This window comes from Myotis yumanensis, unplaced genomic scaffold, assembly GCF_028538775.1.
Source record: "Myotis yumanensis isolate MYYU_CA2020_CCGP unplaced genomic scaffold, mMyoYum1.0.hap1 SCAF_12, whole genome shotgun sequence".
NCBI classification, from domain to species: Eukaryota; Metazoa; Chordata; class Mammalia; order Chiroptera; family Vespertilionidae; genus Myotis; species Myotis yumanensis.
In genome coordinates this window covers 28,712,750-28,730,124 of record NW_027223763.1, presented here as the reverse complement: position 1 = coordinate 28,730,124, position 17,375 = coordinate 28,712,750, and the positions used below count along the sequence as shown (strand labels likewise).

The following is a 17,375-nucleotide window of genomic DNA, read 5'->3' as shown; positions in this document are numbered from 1 at the left end:
TTTGAGAGCCGGGAGGACCCGAGGCGGCCCCGTTGGGGGGTGGAGGCTGGGAGACGGCAGGCCCCGGAGGGTGGGGCCGGGAGGGGAGGAGGAGGGGCTGCGGGGCGGGGGCGGGCGGCCTGCCCGGGGAGTCACACTCGGCCGCCGCCGGCGGCGCAGCGAGCGGAGACGGGCCGGGCCGCGGCGACCTGACCTGGACGAGCGGCGCCGGGGCCCAGGCGGGGGGCGGGAGGAAGCGCCGGCAGCGCCTGCAGCCGGGCCCGGAGGAGCGGAGCGGAGCGGGGACACGGGCGGGGCCGCCGCAGCTCCGGATGGGACCAGCGCCCTGGGCCCGTTAGTCCGAGCTGGAGCTTCGGAGCAGCCTTCCCCGGGAGAGTTGCCCCTGCCTTTCTCCGCCCTCCGGCCGGGCCTTGCTTCGCTGCCCGCCTGCCCATGTCCCCGTCCTTCCGCGGGGCGGGCCCCCTCCCACCTTACCCGGTGGTCCACCTTTGCGCCGCTCTCTGCCCTCCTAACCCCTCCAGCTGCGACGGCCCCCCAGGCCTTTCCTTTGTACCGGCCTCCCCCCCGGCCCCCACCCCATCGCAGCCTCGGATCCCCTTTTCCTTCTTAACTTTGGATTCAGAAGCCGACTTCACCCCACGGCCCCCATCCCAGTGGCAGCCCCTCGGCCCCTCCCTCCTCCCGCCACCCCGCTCCTAGTCCTCAGCCCTCACCCACCCCGGGGCCCTCCATCCCCCCTCTCCCCCCACCACTGTGCTCCCTGCCTGCCTGGCTCGCCCTCTCCTCTCCCCTGGCCTGGCCGTCGTCCCCGGTTCCAGGCTGGGTGGTGCTCGGGCCTGCAGGGTAGGCCAGGGTGGCCCCCGGTTCTGGGGCCGGCGGGGCTGCTGCTTCCTCCCCATGGCACTGCCATCACTCCTGCTAGTGGTGGCAGCCCTGGCAGGTGGGGTGCGTCCTCCCTTGGCTCGGAACCTGACGCTGGCGGTGGTGCTGCCAGAACACAACCTGAGCTATGCCTGGGCCTGGCCCCGGGTGGGTCCGGCGGTGGCACTAGCCGTGGAAGCGCTGGGCCGGGCACTGCCCGTGGACTTGCGGTTTGTCAGCTCCGAACTGGACGGCGCCTGCTCCGAGTACCTGGCACCCCTGCGCGCCGTGGACCTCAAGCTGTACCATGACCCCGACCTCCTGCTGGGCCCCGGGTGCGTGTACCCCGCCGCCTCCGTGGCCCGCTTTGCCTCCCACTGGCGCCTTCCCTTGCTGACGGCGGGGGCTGTGGCCTCTGGTTTTGCGGCCAAGAGTGAGCATTACCGGACCCTGGTGCGCACCGGCCCCTCTGCGCCCAAGCTGGGTGAGTTCGTGGTGACGCTACACGGGCACTTCAACTGGACGACCCGCGCGGCCCTGCTGTATCTGGACGCTCGCACGGACGACCGGCCTCACTACTTCACCGTGGAGGGCGTCTTCGAGGCCCTGCAGGGCAGCAACCTCAGCGTGCAGCACCACGTGTACGCCCGTGAGCCGGGGGGTCCTGAGCAGGCCACCCACTTCATCCGGTCCAACGGGCGCAGTGAGTGTGGCCGCGGCTCTGGGAGGGACAGGGAGGAGGGTCACCGTATTCTTGGGGCTCATCTGCGGTCGTCATGGGCAGGCGCAGATGGAGACGGGCGTGGAGGCGCTGTTTGTGGTGGTTGGGGTCCAGAAGCATGTGGACAGAGCACCTGTGTGAGGGCTAGGGCATGACACGATGGGAGCTTGCTGACGTCATAGGCAGATGTAAACAAGGAAGAAGATCGTATGAGGGGCGAAGCTTGTGTCAGGGGACAGGGTGGGGTTGGGGAGAAATTGAATTTGGGGAGCAATGAGAGTGCCCTAGAGTAGTGAATGAGTTGATGGCCACTTCAAAATGGGTGACTATCTGTGAGCAGAGACTGGGATACCAAGACCCTTTATAGTGTGGATCTATGATAAATCACTAAAACATGGATGACTTTATCAGTGGGCTTCAGGGTTCAACAGATGGGGTTGGGAAAGACATGTAAAGCTCAAACTGAGAAATTCTGAGCAGCAGTGCCTTTGAGCCCTGGGAAAGGCAGGGCAGTGGGGGAGTGAGGAGGGCTGGATGGGGAGCAGCAGGCAGGGGTCTGGGAAGAGGAGGGGCTGCAGGCTGATAGCTCCCTTCCTCTGGGGCTGGATCAGGCTCTGACCTCGGCCAGATGGTCCACACAGCCCCAGGGTACTTATGGCATAGACTCCCAGGGGCGGGTGGGGAGCATCTGTTGGGTGGTTGATAGCTTAGGGCACTCTCTTCCTTACTAATGATGGCAGTGCAGATGGTTTCAGAGAGGGGGCTGTCTGGGGACCTGGATGCGTTCTCAGGGTGCCCCCTGTTGTATACCTGCTCCCAGTTGTGTACATCTGCGGCCCTCTGGAGATGCTGCATGAGATCCTGCTCCAGGCCCAGAGGGAGAACCTGACCAATGGGGATTATGTCTTCTTTTACCTGGATGTCTTTGGGGAGAGTCTCCGTGCAGGCCGGCCTTGGCAGGACAATCGCACGTGGGAACAGGCCCAGGCCCTCAGAGAGGCCTTTCAGGTATCATTTAAGCCAAACTTGAAGGAGGTGGGGGAAATGGAGCTTCTTTGGAGATTCTCTGTCTCTCACAAGACCCCACAGGAGCCCAGGAACAGGGCAGGGATTGTGAGCTGCAGGAGTGAAAGGAACAGAGGCTTTTCTAGTCTAGTATCATTCTTTACTACTCCCTCACCTTGGTGACTCCTTTTCAGTGCGTCTGCCAAGGCTACCTCCTAGGATCCCAGAACACTGACTTTCCTAAGTGCCAGGAGTAGACCGTAGTGTGGGGGAGAAAAGTTCAGGAAAAGATCTGGTCCCAGCTGGTAGGAGGGCATGCACCCTTTTTGGAGGGGCAAGGCGCGATGTGATACAATTAGGTACAAGTGCTAGAAAAGATATGATTGTGTATCCTGGAACAGCACTAAGAACTTTAGTGGTTCAGAGGAGGGAGCGTCAATGTGGCTGGGGTTAGGGATGGCTTTTATAAAGGAAGTGAGACTGTTGTGACTTTAAAGATAGATGTCATATTCCTAGGCAGAGTGTGAGCGAGGATCCAGGCAGCCTGAGCAAAGAGAAAAAGATTGGAATGGGCATGTTTAGGGGATCAAGAAGATACTGACCTGACAAGAAAGAAGGGTTCACCTTACATAGGTACAGGAAATAATGTTTCACTGACTCATGTATGTAAGGAGAGCTCTGAGCTAAGATGTAGGCACTTGGACTTGACTGTGGATCCTTGAGATTTTTTCGTAAAGAGAAATATAACGACAGAATTCAGGTTGGATTGGAAGAAGAGGAGGCTAGAGGCAGTGAGGCCACCTGTGAAAGGTTAGAATGGAGTGAGGTGATATGACTTTGAAATAGGGTGATGATAGCAGGAATGGAAACAAATGGATTTGAGAAACAATTTGTAGGGAGAATTGACATGACTCTGTTCATTTCACTCCTCTTATCAAAACTTTCAATGCCTTATTTCCTACAGAATTAAGTCCCAACTCATTATTTTATTTAAGACCTTTTACAGTCTGTCCTCAACCTACTTTTTCAGTCTTACCTCCTACTGCCCTTCATGCCAAGACTCCAGCCCCTGACTCCTGGGCCTCTCTGCCCCCCCACCTTTGTGCTCTTTGATTATTTTGTCTGAATACTCTTCCTTCCCCCAAAAAATCTGCCTCTCAAGATCCTACCCATGAATTGTTCCCTGATCCACTCACCAATATTTCACTGACTTTTGTATGTAAGTATTTATTATTTATTTATCCATATCCCTCCTTTTCCCAAAAAGGATTTGGGATGGTGTATGGGATAACCTTAAGGTCCTTTTAGCTTGGAGATTCTTTGACTCTAAGTAGACGTTTATGAGGGTTGGACTTAGATGGCCATCTTCTCCAATGAGTAAGATTTCATGAGTAAGATTTATACATGCGATTGTGACTGACTAACGTGCATCTCACTGTGAATGACATTATCTGTTTGCATGCCTGAGAATGAGTTTGTGACTGTCACACCTGAACAGGCAGTGGCAGGACAGGTTTTATGTCATAACTTTTGCCTAAAACAGCCTTCTCACCTTTGTTCATCTGGATAATGCTTGCAGATCTTTCAAGGCTCAGACCAATTATTTTCTCTTCTTGGAAACAATCCCTGAATCCCCCGGGTAGAATGAGTTTCCTACTCTTGTGCTTAACTCTGTCTACTGTGGAGTTTATATACTATTCACTCAGTGTTTAATTCATTTGAAGGCTGACTTATTCTCTTAGTGTTTATTGAGCACCTGCTATGTCCCAGTCACTGTGCTAGGTATTGATATACAGTGGAGAACATAACAGATGAAGTCCCTGCCTTTTTGGAGCTTACATTTAGTAGAATAGACAGACATTAAGCAAACAAATACAAATATAAATGGTGATGTGTTAGTAATTTTTTAAAAAAGACAATAGACCGGTATAAAGAAGAAAAATAACAAGGGGATTGTGTTTAGCCAGTTTGGTCAAGGAAGGTCCCTAGGGCCCTCCTGGATGGAGGATCCCATAGCCTTTGGGGTGTATTTTTTCTGTGGAAGGAACACCTCTGTTTCTTGCATGAGAATTTCTATCAGCCAAGGGGCCCCAGCACTTAGGGTAGGGGGAGGAGGGATATTGTTAGCTAACAGTTCTATAAATTAATTCCCAGTTTTCCTATTCATTGTAGGCATTATTCAGACAGAAAGACAGAGGGAGAGTTTTCTTACAATACAACAGGAGGCGAAACAGGCCGTCGGGAATATGCTGATGGGAAAACCAAGGCTTGGGGTGGGGTGGGGAGGGGATGAGAGGATGAAAGGGTGTCCTCTGGCAAAGCTACTCTTGTCCTTTTCCAAAGCTGAAGCAGGGCAAGGGTGAGGGAAGTTGGGTGGTCAGGTCCAGCCAAGGATTAAAGAGCAGAGCACCCTACTCCAGAGATACCTGGCCCACTTGGGTCCCAAACCAAGCCAGTCTGAAACAGGTGGCAGCAGAGGCGAGGAGGCCTTGATACAGATGCTCAAAGCTTTCCCAGGAGGGTCTCATGTTCAAGGAAAGGTCCCAGCTCATGGAGAGCTGCTTGAGGGCAGGGATCACATTCATCGTTGTATTCCATGTGCTGAGTACGTATTTGTTGAACTGAATTAAGGTGTATGTTGGGGACAGCAGGGAGAGGGCTAGGAATTCGTCTAGACAGGAATAGAGCTGGCAGGTGCTGTAAACCAGGATGATCAACCAGGGAAGATAAGCAGATGCAGTGGAACTAAATAAGCAAATGACTAGGCTCTGAGGACCCAGAGCCCCTGACTGAGCATTTGAGGACTCCAGGGTCAGGAAGCCAGGCAGAGGCCACGACCTAGGTGGGGACACATGCAGCTAGAATGGAATAAGCACTAAACCAAGGGCTGTGTGGAAGGTGAACCTCTTGGGGAGGCCATTCTTTGTCTTTTTAAGTCACAGTGAACAGGGCTTCCTGCAGCTGCTGGAGCAGGTCGCAGTGTGGGTGGCCCCTCAGGCAGAGGCAGCCGTCTGCTGCCCTTGCACTCTTCCTGGGTGCACTCCTGGCTTCCACCGACTGCTAAACCCTTTTTTTTGTGTATGTCTGTGTGTGTGTGTTGAAACCCTTTTTTTTTGTGTATGTCTGTGTGTGTGTGTTGGGTGGGGGGATGGCGGGGGGGCGGGGGGAAGGCTTTGCTTGTTTTGTGTGTGTTTTTTTTCACCTGGGATCCATTGTGAAATAGAACATAATTACTTACCTTCACTTCTCTTTGATTCCCGCACAAGCACAGAAGCTCTTTGAAGGTTCTTCCTCCCTCCCTTCCTTCCTTCCTTCCTTCCTTCCTTCCTTCCTTCCTTCCTTCCTTCCTTCCTTCCTTCCTTTTTTACTAGCTAGTAACCCCAGCAAAACAGTCTAGTGTAGCAGTTTTTAAAGTGTGGTCTTGGGATCCTGGGGGCCCCTGAAATCCTTTTAGGCAACAGTGAGGTCAAAACTATTTTAAAAATTATACTAAGATGTTATTTGCCTCTGTCACCCTCCTTCCATGATTGTCCAGTGGAGTTTTCCAGAGGCTACGTGACGTGTGATGATGTCATCCTCTGGCAGCTATGGGAAGTGTGCTTGTGTTTAAAAAATTTGTCAGTTTTAATGTCTAACATTGTAAATATGACAGATATAGTCCAAATAAACAAAAGTTCTTTGGGGTCCTCAATAATTTTTAGCAGTGTAAAGGGGTCATGAGACCAAGAAGTTTGAGAACTGCTAGTCTAGCAAACAAACAAACCTCTCTAGGTTTACTGTCTAAAAACATGAAAAACCTACCATTAGCCTTTATATGGAAACATAAATTGTGTTAAACCTGATCTTTTCCAGCCCTTTTACTGACTTTTTCATTGTTTGCCAACAATATCCCACCCTCCTATGGTTCTTTAATTCTTGGAACAGATGTTACTCAACGAACCCTTCCGACCCCATCCTCAGTCCCTCTCTCCTTTTTAATTTTGCCCGAGAGCAGGAGGGCATTAGAAGTGTGTGATCAAAGCATCTGAATGCTCCAGTAAGAATAATTACCTCACAAAGCGAACTCCAGGCTATAATGAATGTACATTAGAAACTGGCTTCATTATTTCCTACCTGGGATACATTGATATAAAATAGATCATATGTGACATGTCTGGTATCTCTATATGGGCTTTCTGTGGCAAGAGCAAACAAAACGGATAGAAATGACTAGATTTAAACCTGTCATTTCCCAGTGTCACGTTTCACAATATATATATAGATCTGAGGTCTTTCCCTGAGGTTGCAGAGCCAGTTTCCCGTCCAAGGCAGAGGTCAGTCTCAGTGATTGTGCAGGACTGGGGTGGAGGTGGAAGCCAGTGTGTTCATCAGCTAAGAGAGCGGAAATGTGTGAGGCCAGCGGGAGTGAGGCAGACACCCCAGCGAGAGACAGGGACACACTGACTTGTGGCCAGTGAGATGTGTGCGTGGCCGAGACCAAATGTGTCGTTAACTTATCTATGAAATGTGTGTAGGCGTGTGACTGTGTGTTTCCTCTGTGACGCATGTCTATTACCTAGTGACGTGTAGGATCGTGCCAGTATGCAGGACGGTGCTGCCTATGGTACGTGTTCCACACACGTTGGATGAATGGGCTTACGGCTTTTCACAGATGGAATCACTGTCTCAAAGTATTTCCCCCAGTTGTCATAGGACCTGAAATCTCTGATTCACAGGGTGGAGGCACTGTGTTTAAATGTCCCAAATGGAAATGTAAACATTTTACTGATAATAGTAACAGTAATTAACCCCTCAGAGAGGAGCTGTTGCCCAGTGGCACCCTTGAGCAGGACCAGGTACCCAGAAGGAATGGGACAGAGATGCTGTGAGTGCTGTGGCAGCTCTGTAAGGAGGCCTAGGTGGTGTAGGGGCTTCGGAAAGATGAGGGGCTGGGCTCTGGGGATGGAAGACCAGGCTCCACTGTCCCAGAACCATCCTGTCTACTTTTCATGGAGGTGCGCCAACCCCCCCCGCAGACGTGTTAAACACACACTACACATACCCCTCACACACACGCACACAACATAGAGTTTAGCATCCTCTCAGCCTTCAGACTCACCCACGTATATTTTATATCATGTGTATTTCACCAAGTGTCCTCTCCTGCTTCCCCTCTTCCCCTAAAATCCATCTTGGACATCCTGTTCACTCTTCCCCATGTGCTGTTGGGACAGATGGTATTGGTCATCACATACCGAGAACCCCCAAATCCTGAGTATCAGGAATTCCAGAATCGCCTTCTGATAAGAGCCCGGGAAGACTTTGGTGTGGAGCTGGCCCCCTCCCTGGTGAGTAGATCTCTTTCCTGAGGATCAGGCCAGGCTTTGAGGGAAGCTCTCCTTCCTGACTCAGCATTAAGCAGTGGCCGTGGAGCCAGCCCTGCGTTGGGGGCTGTCCACTTCCATCCAGGATTTTCCTTCTGCTCTAGCATCCAGTGAGGTAGGGGTGAATCTTAGGAATGAGAGGAGGGAAGAAAGCAAACCAGAAGAGAGAAGAGGTAGAAGGAGACCCCAGCAATGGGAAAGGGGGTGGGGCCGGGGCCTGGCAGGATATTGGAGAGCACTGCTGGAGTTTCCACCCCCAGATGAACCTCATCGCCGGCTGCTTCTACGACGGGATCCTGCTATATGCCGAAGTCCTGAAGGAGACAATACAGGAAGGAGGCACCCGGGAAGATGGACTTCGAATTGTGGAAAAAATGCAGGGACGAAGATACCACGGTAATAAAGAGGGTCAGATGGAGGCCAGAGGGCTGCTATCAGGCTCAGAAGTGGAGCGGGTAGAAGAATATACAGATATCAGGCAGGGAGGAGAGTTAATAGGGATCAGAGAACATGGCAGAAGTGGACATTACTGAAAGTGGGGTTAGGGCCCTGACCAGTTTGGCCTAGTGGATAGAGCGTCGGCCTGTGGACTGAAGGGTCCTGGGTTCGATTCCAGTCAAGCATATGTACCTTGGTTCCAGACATATCCCCAGTAGGGGGTGTGCAGGAGGCAGCTAATTGATGTTTCTCTCTCACTGATGTTTCTAACTCTCTATCCCTCTGCCTTCCTCTCTGTAAAAAAATCAATAAAAATATATTTAAAGAAAATAAAAATAAAAGCAGGGTCAGGGACAGACTGTGTGGTAATTGGAGGAACTGTGGAGATAGGCGAGGGGCCTAAGGTAGATCTCAAAGTAAGGGCTATGCTTTTCTATCTCAGGTGTAACTGGACTGGTTGTTATGGACAAGAACAATGACCGGGAGACCGATTTTGTCCTATGGGCCATGGGAGACCTGGATTCCGGGGACTTTCAGGTAATGGAGGAGGAGGCAAGAAGGAGAGTGTGGGCTTTGCGAGTCCAGCTTTTAAGGGTTCAACGGGTTCAATCAGAGGAACCAGGGGCAGGGACTGTTTCCTTTACTGGAGCTGCATCTGGGTGGGTAGGAAGTTGGGGGAGAGCAGCCAAAGAGCGGGGTGCTCTGGGGAGGAGGCTGGTGGGAGCAGGCCTGTGGGCCCAGTCCTCTCTCTCCTCCCAGCCTGCAGCCCACTACTCAGGAGCTGAGAAGCAGATTTGGTGGACGGGACGGCCTATCCCCTGGGTGAAAGGGGCGCCGCCCTTGGACAATCCCCCCTGTGCCTTTGACCTGGACGACCCATCCTGTGATAAAAGTGGGTGTGTGCGGGGACTGGGAGCACTCCTTCCTCCCTTTCCTTCCCGTCCTGTCTGCCCTCACTGGCGCCCCACCTTAGCTCTACTGTTACCTCTACTTCTACACCCCTCCTTACTCTTCCCCTCAAGAAGTCTGTCTCCTCCCTGCACCTGAGCACCACCCTCCCCATGCTTACAGCCCCACACGCAGTCTTCCTCAGGGTCCCCTCTCCCCTTTAGCTCCATTTTCAACTCTGGCAATTGTGGCGCTGGGCACAGGGATCACCTTCATCATATTTGGTGTTTCCAGCTTTCTCATCTTCCGGTGAGTTCTGCGCTTTTCCACTGACTTCCCGTCTCCCACCTCCCATTGCCACCCAGCATTCTGGCTGAGGCCAGGTAGTCCCTATACCATGGGCTGGGGGCAGGCCTCTTAATTTGGAGGTTGTCTCTTGGACCTAATGTCCTCCTCTCTAGCCTTTTTCTTTCGTTGTCTTTTAGCCTCAGTGTTGTTTTCCCCCTTTCGGTTCGACACGGGGTATACCACCTAGTGATTTTGAGTGGGTCTTATAAGGGCAAAGGCGAATTTTCCATGGATGCTGCCATTTCCAGAAAAAACGTTTACCGTTGGCCTCGGTGTTTCTAAATGAGCACACGGCGTGTGTCAGATATGTCAGTCCTGGGTCTCGGGTGTAACAATAGCAGCTTCAGGAGCTGCAGGGGAGCCCCTGCAGCCCCACCGTTGGTTTATGGGATGGTAGGATCCGGCTTGCCAGGCAACTGAGGTGTGCAGTCCTTACAGAAAACTGATGCTGGAGAAGGAGCTTGCTAGCATGTTGTGGCGCATTCGCTGGGAAGAGCTGCAGTTTGGCAATTCAGAGCGATATCACAAAGGTGCAGGCAGTCGCCTCACACTGTCACTGGTGAGCCCTTGTCTCAGCTGTACCTCCGCTTTCCTTTGAGTTCCTGTCCTTTCTTACCCTGGACCTTTCCCAGCACATTGGCCTGTAATGATAGCCCCTGCACTACCACCATCATCTAATGTTCCTTTCATCCTTCCGCCTCCATGTTGCCCTTGGCCCCAGCGGGGATCCAGTTACGGCTCGCTTATGACAGCCCATGGGAAATACCAGATCTTTGCCAACACCGGTCACTTCAAGGTGAACAGTCATCCGCTTGTTCTGGTCCCCACCATTTCATCCTGTTTCATTCCCATCTGTCACCTCTTCCCATAAACCTCTGCCCCTCATAATGTTCAGCTGAGCTCCTAGATCTTCCCAGAGTTCTCCAGTATTCCTAGAACCCAGAAATGCCTTCTGATATTAATTTTTCCTTTCCCCCCTTCACTCCCACCATCAGGGAAATGTTGTTGCCATCAAACATGTGAATAAGAAGCGCATTGAGCTAACCCGGCAGGTTCTGTTTGAACTCAAACATGTACGTAAAGGTGTATGGATTGAGGGCAAGGGGTAAACAGGGACAGGGAAGAGAAAGGGGAGGACTGTGAAGAGTGAAATTGGTTAGGAGGGCAGTGGGTTCATTTATAAATGACTTTGAGTTATAAGTACAATTGAGAGAAAGGCCCTCTCGTATAGTGGTAGATTTCAGCATCTAATTTTTAGCTCTCTCAATTCTCTTTTCCTTCCCCCCCTTTTTTTTTCTAGATGAGAGATGTTCAGTTCAACCATCTCACTCGCTTCATTGGTGCTTGCATAGACCCTCCCAACATTTGCATCGTCACTGAGTATTGTACTCGTGGGAGTTTACAGGTGTGGGATAGGTGAAGGTTACAGAGGTGGAGGAGACAGGCTCAATGTTACATTGACTCCATGCAGCTGATAGCTAGTGGGACGAGGGTAGTCACATAATCCATTTCATGTCACTTGCCAGGATATTCTGGAAAATGACAGCATCAACTTGGACTGGATGTTTCGTTATTCACTCATTAATGACCTAGTTAAGGTGAGTCTTCCCTCTGACTCTTTAAGAGTTCATCCACTTTAAAATGCCTCCATTTTTCTATGTTTGTTTATGATTTCTCCTTCTAGTCCTCTCTCTATTTCCCCTATTTCTATTGTTGAGTAATAATGGGTAAACAAAGGGTCTGGGATTTTTAATTGGGGGAATGAGTTTTATCTGCCACAGACAGTCCTGTACTTATAGAGAATTTTTGTCTTTCTTCCCTAGATATCTCAAATCTCTCTCCATATTTTTTATTTATTTTTAACCCTCCAAGAGCTCATATTAAAATCTCTCAGCAGGGAAAAGATGAATGGGGTCTCCAGAAATATTTATCGCTTGTTTTTTTTTCACAATTTATTCTCTGACCAATATTTGGCACATCTGTTCTTTTGTTCAGAAAAACTGAAATGTAAAAAAGAACATTTACTAGTAAAACTAAGAGAAACCAAGGAAAATTATAGTAAACCTTTGGTATCTTCTACTATATTACGTTTCAGCTAATTTTAGGTGACCCAGAAGTCCATGGATTTGCAATGGTATAAATTTGAATCTTGCACGGGTTGGACAGATGTTTAGAAACAAGTGTCATAGTCAATAAGCTAGCCTAGTGGATCATTCGTACCACACTTAAGCCAGCTTTGGTAAAAAATAAATAAATAAGTAAATATATATATATATATATATTTTTTTTTTTTAAATTTCAGAGAGGGAGTGGGAGAGATAGAAGCATCAATAATGAGAGAGAATCATTGATTGGCTGCCTCCTGCCCTACTGGGGATAAAGCCCACAACTCGGGCATGTGCCCTGACCTGGAATTGAACCATGACCTCCTGGTTCATGAGTTAATGCTCAACTAGTGAGTCACACTGGGCCGGGCCAGCTTTGATTTTTCTGCTTAACTCTCATAAGGTTATTTTATCAGCCCTATGAGGCCAGAAGTTTCAGGCTTCTGCACTGGCTTGGCAGCTGTCTCCTACTTTTGTCCATTTCCAGGTTTTTATTTTCCCCCAAGTTTTTCTAATTTACTATTTTCTACACTTTCTCTCTGGCCTAGCATCCCCTCTGGTAGGTCAATTTCCTCCTCCATCCTTACTTGCCTACCTACACATGGGTATCCATTAAGGTTTACAACTCATTAATCTTCCTTGATACATCTAAGTACTCTTGATACTTGCTTGGGTCTCAAGTCATGTCTTCCTAAGTAGTGGCCATGCACTGGAGGCCACCATGGGTGTCATATCATTCTTGGCGTTCACTCTCATAGTTCTGCTCCCTTCACTACGCAGAAGCCCGACTGCCCTTTCCAGGCTAATAACTGACGGCTCCCCTTGCCCCTCCTCATAAGCATTTCTTCTCTCCCTAGTGCCTGGGTACCAACAGCCTGCACATGGCACAAGGAGGAGATGGTTATCCCATTCTGCCTGTCTCCTTGGGTGGAAACTGTGTACAGAAAGCCTTCCACAACTAGCTTACTGTTTTTATGGCCCCAAGATCTTTAGATAGCTGGCTAATGCCTGTCTTATGGAGAGGGGGTATCCTAAGTTAGAAATAATCCAATCTCATGACTTGATCTGTATCCTGCAGGGCATGGCCTTTCTCCATAACAGCATTATTGCATTCCATGGGAGTCTCAAGTCCTCCAACTGTGTGGTGGATAGTCGTTTTGTGCTCAAAATCACAGACTATGGCCTGGCCAGCTTCCGATCAACTACTGAACCTGATGACAGCCATGCCCTCTATGCCAGTGAGACCTCCCCCCACAACTCCTCAAACCCACTTTTATATGGCTCCTCTAGCCCTGGTCATTTCCACCTAGGGAAGGTGGGAGAGGGAGATGGTGTGACAGTAATATGGGGAGCATTATGGGGATGAGCCCAGGTGGTCTTGGGAATACCTTTTTTGAGGACCAGCCTATTCCCTCTTTTCAGAGAAGCTGTGGACTGCCCCAGAGCTACTCAATGGGAACTCCTTGCCAACCACAGGCATGCAGAAGGCTGATGTCTATAGCTTTGGGATCATATTACAGGAGATAGCACTTCGCAATGGTCCTTTCTACTTGGAGAGCCTGGACCTTAGCCCCAAAGGTGAGAGTCAATCTACTACCCCTACCCCCTCTCCCCCACCTGGGGGGCCCTGTTCTTCATCCAACCCCTTTATCTCCTTCAGAGATTGTTCAGAAGGTCAGAAATGGTCAGCGGCCATATTTTCGGCCTAGCATTGACCGGACCCAACTGAATGAGGAACTAGTTTTGCTGATGGAGCGATGTTGGGCCCAGGACCCAGCTGAGAGGCCAGACTTTGGACAGATTAAGTGCTTCATTCGCCGCTTTAACAAGTGAGAGGGCACCGAGGGGCAGGGGCTCCTCATCAGGCCTAGTGGATGAGGTGGGGCTGGTCGGGTCCAAGAGGGTGGGTTGGTTGGGTAGAAAAATACTGAGAGTCTTGAGAATCTTGGAGCAGGTACCATATTCTGGCCTTCTCCCCCAGAGAGGGTGGCACCAGCATACTGGACAATCTCCTGTTGCGCATGGAGCAGTATGCCAATAACTTGGAGAAGCTGGTGGAGGAACGCACGCAGGCCTATCTGGAGGAGAAACGCAAGGCTGAGGCTCTGCTCTACCAAATTCTACCCCAGTGAGACTTTTGTCCCCCTTCCTGACTTTTCCTTTGATATTCTGCTCTGTTGGATTCTGCCTCATCAATCTCCTGAGAACTCACCTCCCAACTGCTTTGTTACATCTGGCCACAGTGAGCCTTTGTGGCTAGAGACTATTTTCATCCGGTCTCCAAATGAGCTGTGCTACCTTCTTCTTAGGACATTGGTCTACCATGCCTTTGCTCCAGCAAGTGTATGTAGAACAATCCCAACTTGAGACATTTAGCCACCATCCCCAGGGAGCCCATTCCATTCCTCCATCGCCTTTACAGCTTACCTTGCTTGTGCTAGACTGTGCTGTCTTCCCAGCCACCTTCCTTCTCCTCCACCAGGCTCAGCTTTCATGTTAGAACTCATTTCTGATCCAGCCATACACTCCTTTCCTTTCTCCCTGTCTCCTCCTCTTTCTGAGCTTGGCTCAAACTGCACCCTTGCTTTCTAGTTCAGTGGCAGAGCAGTTAAAACGGGGAGAGACTGTACAAGCTGAGGCTTTTGACAGTGTTACCATCTACTTCAGCGACATAGTTGGCTTCACAGCTTTGTCAGCAGAGAGCACCCCCATGCAGGTAAGAGCCATGGGTGAGATTAGGGGGTGGGATAGCGACCTGGGGGAGCTTCACTGGGACATAGGGATCCTTGATAATAGGAAAGATTGGTTTGTTCTGGAGTTCCCGTGTGGCTTTTGGGTTAAGAATGCTTAGAAGGTTGGACACAAGTCTCAGGGCTTTAACTTTCCCATCCATTCATTAGGTGGTGACACTTCTTAACGACCTGTATACCTGCTTTGATGCCATAATTGACAACTTCGATGTCTACAAGGTGAGAGCTTGAGGCTACCCTTTCACTTAGACCACTTTAAAACCCAGTCTCCCTGAACCCCATACACCTTACTTGTTCTGTGGTCATTTCCCCTCCTGACTCTCCAGTATCCTAGAGCCAGAATGCCTTTTGTAGACCAATGAGGCTCTGGCACTCTCACTGTACCTTCCAGTCAAATTTCTTGTGAATCTTTAGGCTTCCCTAATGGGAACCATCACAAGATTTAGCCCCTATCTGCTACATTTTCCTGAGGGTATGAATACAGCCTATCCATCTTTTCTCTTCTCTACATCCCCTCCAGACATAGAAGAATCATACAGGATGTGGGTACAGGAATGATTAATTGGGGTGAGGGACAAGCTATGTTGTAAAAGCCTTTTGTTGAAGTCATTGAGTTGGCACAGGGTGGGCTTTATTGTGCTTGGGAGTAAAAATTACTTGGATTTGCATATTGGCTTTGTGGTTAATTGTGTGGCCTTGGGCAAGTAACAGAAGCTCCCTGTGCCTCAGATGTCTTATGTGTAATATGGGAATAGTTTTTCTTGTGGAAAGTGCTTAACATTGTGTAGCTAATATCCCTTCCTGTCCCTTTGGATTTATTCTACCATCTCTGTTATAATTGTAATATAGACCTCCCATAAGCCTTTACTAAGATTCACCAATTTTTAAAATATATTTTTATTGATTTCAGAGAGGAAAGGAGAGGGAGAGAGAGATAGAAACATCAATGATGAATCATTGATCGGCTGCCTCCTGCAGGCCCCCTACTGGGGATCGAGCCTGAAATCCTGGCATGTGCCCTTGACCGGAATTGAACCCCAGACCCTTCAGTCCGCAGGCTGATGCCATATCCACTGAGCCAAACCAGCTAGGGCTGATTCACCAATTTCTTATATATCCCCCCATTTGTTTTATTTTAAAAATCTATATAATTATTTTTTTGAAGCATTTAAGAGTAAGTTTCAGGCATAGTTCTCCTTTATCCTAAACAGTTCAATGTTTAGTCACTAAAGACAGGGACATTCTCTTACACAGCTTCAGTACAATAGACAAAACCAAGCCCCTGCCTTCTTACTTTTGACAGTTTAGACTGTCTGAGGCCCATTTCATTGGGCCTGCTTGACCTCTTCTAGCTTCTGTCCTATTTTCTTGCTTCCCATTTCCTGACAGCAGAGCCTGTTTGCCCATGTCCTGTTGCAAACAGGGTGCCCATTAATTTAGCAAACATTTACTGAGTATTCACAGGTACTGGGGAGGAGCAGGAGGGTTTAAAGATTCCCCTTCCTGCCCCCGTATTCTCAGGACCATAACACTTATTTTTCTCGTCTATGTTCTGACCTCCCAAAGGCTGTCAGGAGACAAGTGGTGTTCAGCTTGTCTCCTTGTACTCCTCCCTGGGAACTGATACAGGTACAAGTGACATTTTAATCCCCCTCTCAATCAGGTGGAGACGATTGGAGATGCCTACATGGTGGTATCTGGTCTCCCGGGCCGAAATGGTCAACGCCATGCCCCGGAAATTGCTCGTATGGCCCTAGCATTACTGGATGCAGTTTCTTCCTTCCGCATTCGCCACCGACCCCATGACCAGCTGAGGCTACGCATAGGGGTCCACACAGGTAAGGTTAACACTCACTCCAGCCCTAGTATCCACCTTCCCCAGGCTCTCCCAACCTGTGTCTCCTCATAGGGCCCGTCTGTGCTGGGGTCGTTGGCCTGAAGATGCCCCGCTATTGTCTTTTTGGAGACACGGTGAACACTGCTTCCCGAATGGAGTCTAATGGTCAAGGTGAGACATTAGCCCTCAATCTCAGCTTCAGTCTCAATCTGTGTCCCCCTTTTCTTCTTTTCAGAGTTCCTCCAAATCTCTCAATCTGAGACCACAGTTCCTGACTGCCCCATCCTTGGACATATTTAGGTTCTGGTGCATGGGCACTGGGAAGACCGAGAGCCTCCTGAGGGGTGGTGGTTGGGTAAAGCTTTCTCTGACACCACCAATTCTTCTGTTGCCTTTTCTTTTCTTCTTCTTTCCACCATTCCCCATCCCACCCCAGCCCTGAAGATCCATGTCTCCTCTACTACCAAGGATGCACTGGATGAGCTAGGATGCTTCCAGCTAGAGCTTCGGGGGGATGTGGAGATGAAGGTGATGGCAGGCCATGGGGAGAGGGTTGGAAAGGGAGGATGAAAGTGACTATGGGGATCGTGGGGGAAGAGAGGGAGATAAAGGGAATAACACAGAAGAATCTGAATTATATCCACTCCCCTACTCCCAGGGAAAAGGGAAGATGCGAACTTACTGGCTCCTAGGAGAGCGGAAAGGACCCGCTGGACTTCTGTAAACCTCAGTTCTTTTCAAGTCAGTCTCCTGCTACTGGTACCTGGGTAGGCAGTGGCTATCATCTCTCCATACACCAGACATGGACATTGTCATATGGGATGGAAACCAGCGTGCACAAAAATCCTATCTTATATGGAAGTTCTTGACCTTTGAAGCTCAGCCTTGTACATATACCTGCCCCTCTTTGGCCTGGTCCCCTTCTTCCCTACCTTCTGTATATATCTGTATCTAAACCAGAATATTTTGGTCAAATATAAAACAAACAAAAAAATAATGATGTCATAGTCGGGGTTAAGGGCAGTTCCAAGGAAATGTTATGGGTATGAACATGGAAAC

The 17,375-nt window shown here is 49.9% G+C and overlaps 1 protein-coding gene across 3 annotated transcripts; it reads left to right on the top strand.

The window, feature by feature from the left end:
* The first annotated feature begins 317 nt into the window (after positions 1-317).
* On the top strand, positions 318-17,302 carry NPR2 (natriuretic peptide receptor 2). Of its 3 annotated transcripts, none has more exons than XM_070431227.1 (22): positions 318-1,564; positions 2,403-2,590; positions 7,801-7,914; positions 8,211-8,346; positions 8,831-8,925; positions 9,148-9,280; positions 9,501-9,585; positions 10,063-10,183; positions 10,346-10,420; positions 10,620-10,697; positions 10,925-11,029; positions 11,151-11,222; positions 12,808-12,967; positions 13,152-13,307; positions 13,390-13,558; positions 13,711-13,857; positions 14,322-14,445; positions 14,630-14,698; positions 16,143-16,317; positions 16,389-16,487; positions 16,753-16,844; positions 16,975-17,302. In XM_070431227.1, exons 1-22 carry the CDS (start codon positions 898-900, stop codon positions 17,038-17,040), a joined length of 3,126 nt encoding a protein of 1,041 aa, XP_070287328.1. In that variant the 5' UTR covers positions 318-897; the 3' UTR covers positions 17,041-17,302. The 3 variants fall into 3 exon arrangements, with proteins under 3 accessions (XP_070287328.1, XP_070287327.1, XP_070287329.1); XM_070431226.1 differs by having other exon boundaries at positions 10,054-10,183; XM_070431228.1 differs by lacking the exon at positions 10,346-10,420.
* The last annotated feature ends 73 nt before the right edge of the window (positions 17,303-17,375 follow it).